General features: G+C 32.3%; 1 protein-coding gene across 1 annotated transcript; it reads right to left on the bottom strand.

Annotated features, from left to right (window-relative positions):
- Positions 1–259: 259 nt before the first annotated feature.
- On the bottom strand, positions 260–2,853 carry LOC149485180 (uncharacterized). Its single transcript, XM_089699918.1, has 3 exons — positions 2,620–2,853; positions 1,497–2,069; positions 260–1,146 (listed from the first exon to the last, which is right to left on the bottom strand). The coding sequence occupies exons 2-3, from the start codon at positions 2,067–2,069 to the stop codon at positions 943–945; spliced, it is 777 nt and encodes a 258-aa protein (XP_089556044.1). The 5' UTR covers positions 2,620–2,853; the 3' UTR covers positions 260–942.
- Positions 2,854–3,408: the final 555 nt, after the last annotated feature.

Raw genomic sequence — 3,408 nt, 5'->3', positions numbered from 1 at the left:
AATGCGAAAGTAACTCTGTCTGTCTGTCTGTTACTCAATCACGCCTAAACTACTGAACCAATTTGCATGAAATTTGGTATGGAGATATTTTGATACCCGAGTAAGGACATAGGCTACCTTTTATTGCGAAATATGTACCACGGGCGAAGCCGGGGCGGACCTCTAGTTACCTATATATATTTAGATGTACAATATTAAATGATGGGTCATATTGATGAACAAATGTCCATGAGGGCTGGGGGCAAATGAAAAACATATTTCTTTATAAGTTTTATTTAGACTAGGAACATAGCTGCCAATATAAATCTAGGTACAAAATAGTACTTAAAATAACATAAATGCTAAAGGTATTATTTTCATAACGTACTTGGTACGTACGGTACTTGTTCTTATAATGCGTAGAAAATTATTTTTATTGAATAAAATTCTGATATTTGATGTGGTGAATTTTTGAAAATACATTGGGAAAACATTTGTTCGGCTAGGCAGACGTAAAATATTTTAAGATTGATTATTTTACTCTTTTCCTATCTCTATTGTCCTGAATGCTAGAATGTATAAAAAAATAAATTATTCGTCCTAAAATTAACGATTATTTCATTAATATAAAATAAAATGCTACAAAAATAGAAAGCAGATAATAATTGTTCGAAAATTGAGAAGAATCTCAATTTCCTAATACAAAGAATAGTATTGCGAGCAATTGATGCAATTCTTTCTATGCTCTGCTATGTTAATCGCCACTTGAATACAGTTCATGTGAAGTTTCTCATAGCGATAGATAACAAAAGGCTCGGCTTGGTGGTTTAATTACTCGATGACTTTACCCTATTACAATTCGCCTCTGAAACTCACTTTATTGTACTCTTCTCGTATTTAATTACATCCTATCTAAATTATTAAGAGAATACTGATGAATGACTACAATACATATCCTTAACACTAGTTAATGGGAGAATATGCTTCAGCGAATTCTGCTATAACGCGTTTTATCACTTCTGGCCTACAAGCCAGTCCTGATCTATATGTCCTTTGACAACCATATTTAGTAAAGCACTTTTGCTGTTGCTCTAACTTGCAACAAAACAATACAGCAGCTTGGCACATTCCAGGCAACTTGACTGATGCTCGAGTTGTGGTCTCCACCTGTAAAGTCATAGAGTTTTAATATCAAAAATTATAATAAAGTAATGAGGTAATCTTTGCAGATGAGGTAACAAACATAATATAACTGCTATAATAAAAATGGAAGATTAAATTTCAAATATGTTGAAATGTGTGACAGTTCTTAGTTCACATTTTAAAATATAGTATTACAGTATTTAAAGAACTGATGTCAACTAACCCTGAAGGTTAGGTGTTCGTTTGCCAAGTGAAAAAAAAACATACAAATAATAAAGATACTATTTGAAATATAAGTTTTTTTAGGTTGCAAAGGTTTTAACGTTGTACACATATATTCGTTTTGAATCAGATGGGAGCTTTGTTTAACTTACCCCAGCTTGACTGCTGCCATGTTCCAAAGGCGGTAGACTTTGTGAGGGTCGATTCGAACCAATAGGCTTTAAAACAATTGGCCGAGTGCCATCGTCATCAGAATCGAAACCCCCTTCAGGTGTCTCTTCTTGTACGGGGCCCCAATTTTGATTTTCGTCTTCTATATCAGGAAGCCTATCCGTTATATTCGGTTGGCTCGGTTTGCAGTTACAAGGACTGTACTGTGGCACTGAATATATGACTGGGTACGGTATGTAGATAGGCGGAGGGGGAGGGCGTTTGACATAAGCGGACAGTTCCTCTAATTGTCTAAATATTTGGGCAAGCACATCATCTTGGCGTCTGTCGTAATCTCTTCTAATATCGAATGAATAAGGGTTCCAAAAATCATAGTGCGATTGTCTTGAACGTCGTCTGTGTCGCATTTGACCATTTGCATGATCTTTAATATGTTTCAGAAGTGTGTTTTCTTCAGAGTCATCGCTTGTCGCATCGGTTTCGGATTCTTGAACATTGCGAGCTTCGATACTTAATATACAAATTACTCCAATAAGTAATAGTAACTGCTTCATCTATAAAAAAAACAAAATAGTTTTTGTATTTTATTCTAATATCCATATGTATCTTTCTTTTTCTTTATTTCAGTCATATTTGAAATGTACCGTTCTTATTTGTCATTAACGAGAATGGAGAAAAACTTTTGCCAAACCGTTACTTACACTACCGGTTGAAAAGCAAATACGATGGCCGCTATGCAAAAATTTACCTTGCTTCTATAACATCAAGGTTGTTTATAGAGGAAAAATACTGTTACAAAAGGATAACCGCAACGACAAGACGACGCGACAGTTGCGTCTTTTTGATTTTATTTACTTTTAAGTTTTTACTGTATTCTAATTAATATTTTGTCTTAGTTTCGTATTGATATAAAATCAAAAAAATATTAATAATTTTTGGAAATTTAAGTTTTTTTACTCAGTTAATTTTTTATATGAGTGACAAATTATTATCAAGAAAAAGTTTACAATAAAAAAAAATATTCATGGCTCATTTGATTTTAAATTCAAATGTTTTTAACGATTTAGACATATTATAATATCCATAAATAACTTGCAGACATACCTTGAACGTTAAATATGTTGATCAAGCAGGAAGAATTCACGATAAAATGGCGTTTCTCCTATGTATTTATCCTATAATCAAGTTATAGTTATTCACTGGTGTTGCTTTTACTTCAGGGTAATGTTTTTAATTGATAATCACACACACAATCGCGCTTTGTTTTTATCATAAACTCACATACGTGCGCACTTCATGACATTTTGAGAAAGACTGATCGGAATTATCAGCAGTTCAGCACTGCCAATAGTACTGCGCCCGCGCATATTAAATACTATTTACCTATTTGTATACACATGACGATATAATATTAGGTACGTATTATATAAGACGCACCCACTTTTAATTGTTTTATAATTATTTGTGATAAATAGTTAATTGGGAGCTTTTAGGTTTTTCTTTTACTAAGTGATACTTGCGTATTTCTATATAATATACATTATACAGTACTATTTTATAATGTATGTCAATAAACGACTTATCAGCAATTGTTCTATATAAACAATCAACAACTTGAATGTTTTCCACTTTAAAATTTTAACAGCACTCTTATTATGAATCTTATATCAATAATAATAATAATAATAAAGCCTTCTTTATTCCATAACTCAAATTTTTACATTTCAAATGGTGTTAGTATTATTAGTAAGTATTTATTATTATGCTAGTTAGTAAGTGTTAGTTTTATTGTATATTTAGTTGAGGTATGGATCTCGTTTGAGTAAAGGCCTCCTCCATTTTCTTCCAAAGATTTCTGTCTTTTCCCTTATAAATCCAATTTTTCCCCGCGAC

This window comes from Colias philodice, chromosome 10, assembly GCF_061535455.1.
Source record: "Colias philodice isolate Cphi_HAF_F1 chromosome 10, ilColPhil1 Martin Lab GWU primary, whole genome shotgun sequence".
Classification (NCBI taxonomy): Eukaryota; Metazoa; Arthropoda; class Insecta; order Lepidoptera; family Pieridae; genus Colias; species Colias philodice.
The sequence above is the reverse complement of the archived record's forward strand: the minus strand, read 5'-3'. Positions and strand labels throughout refer to the sequence as shown.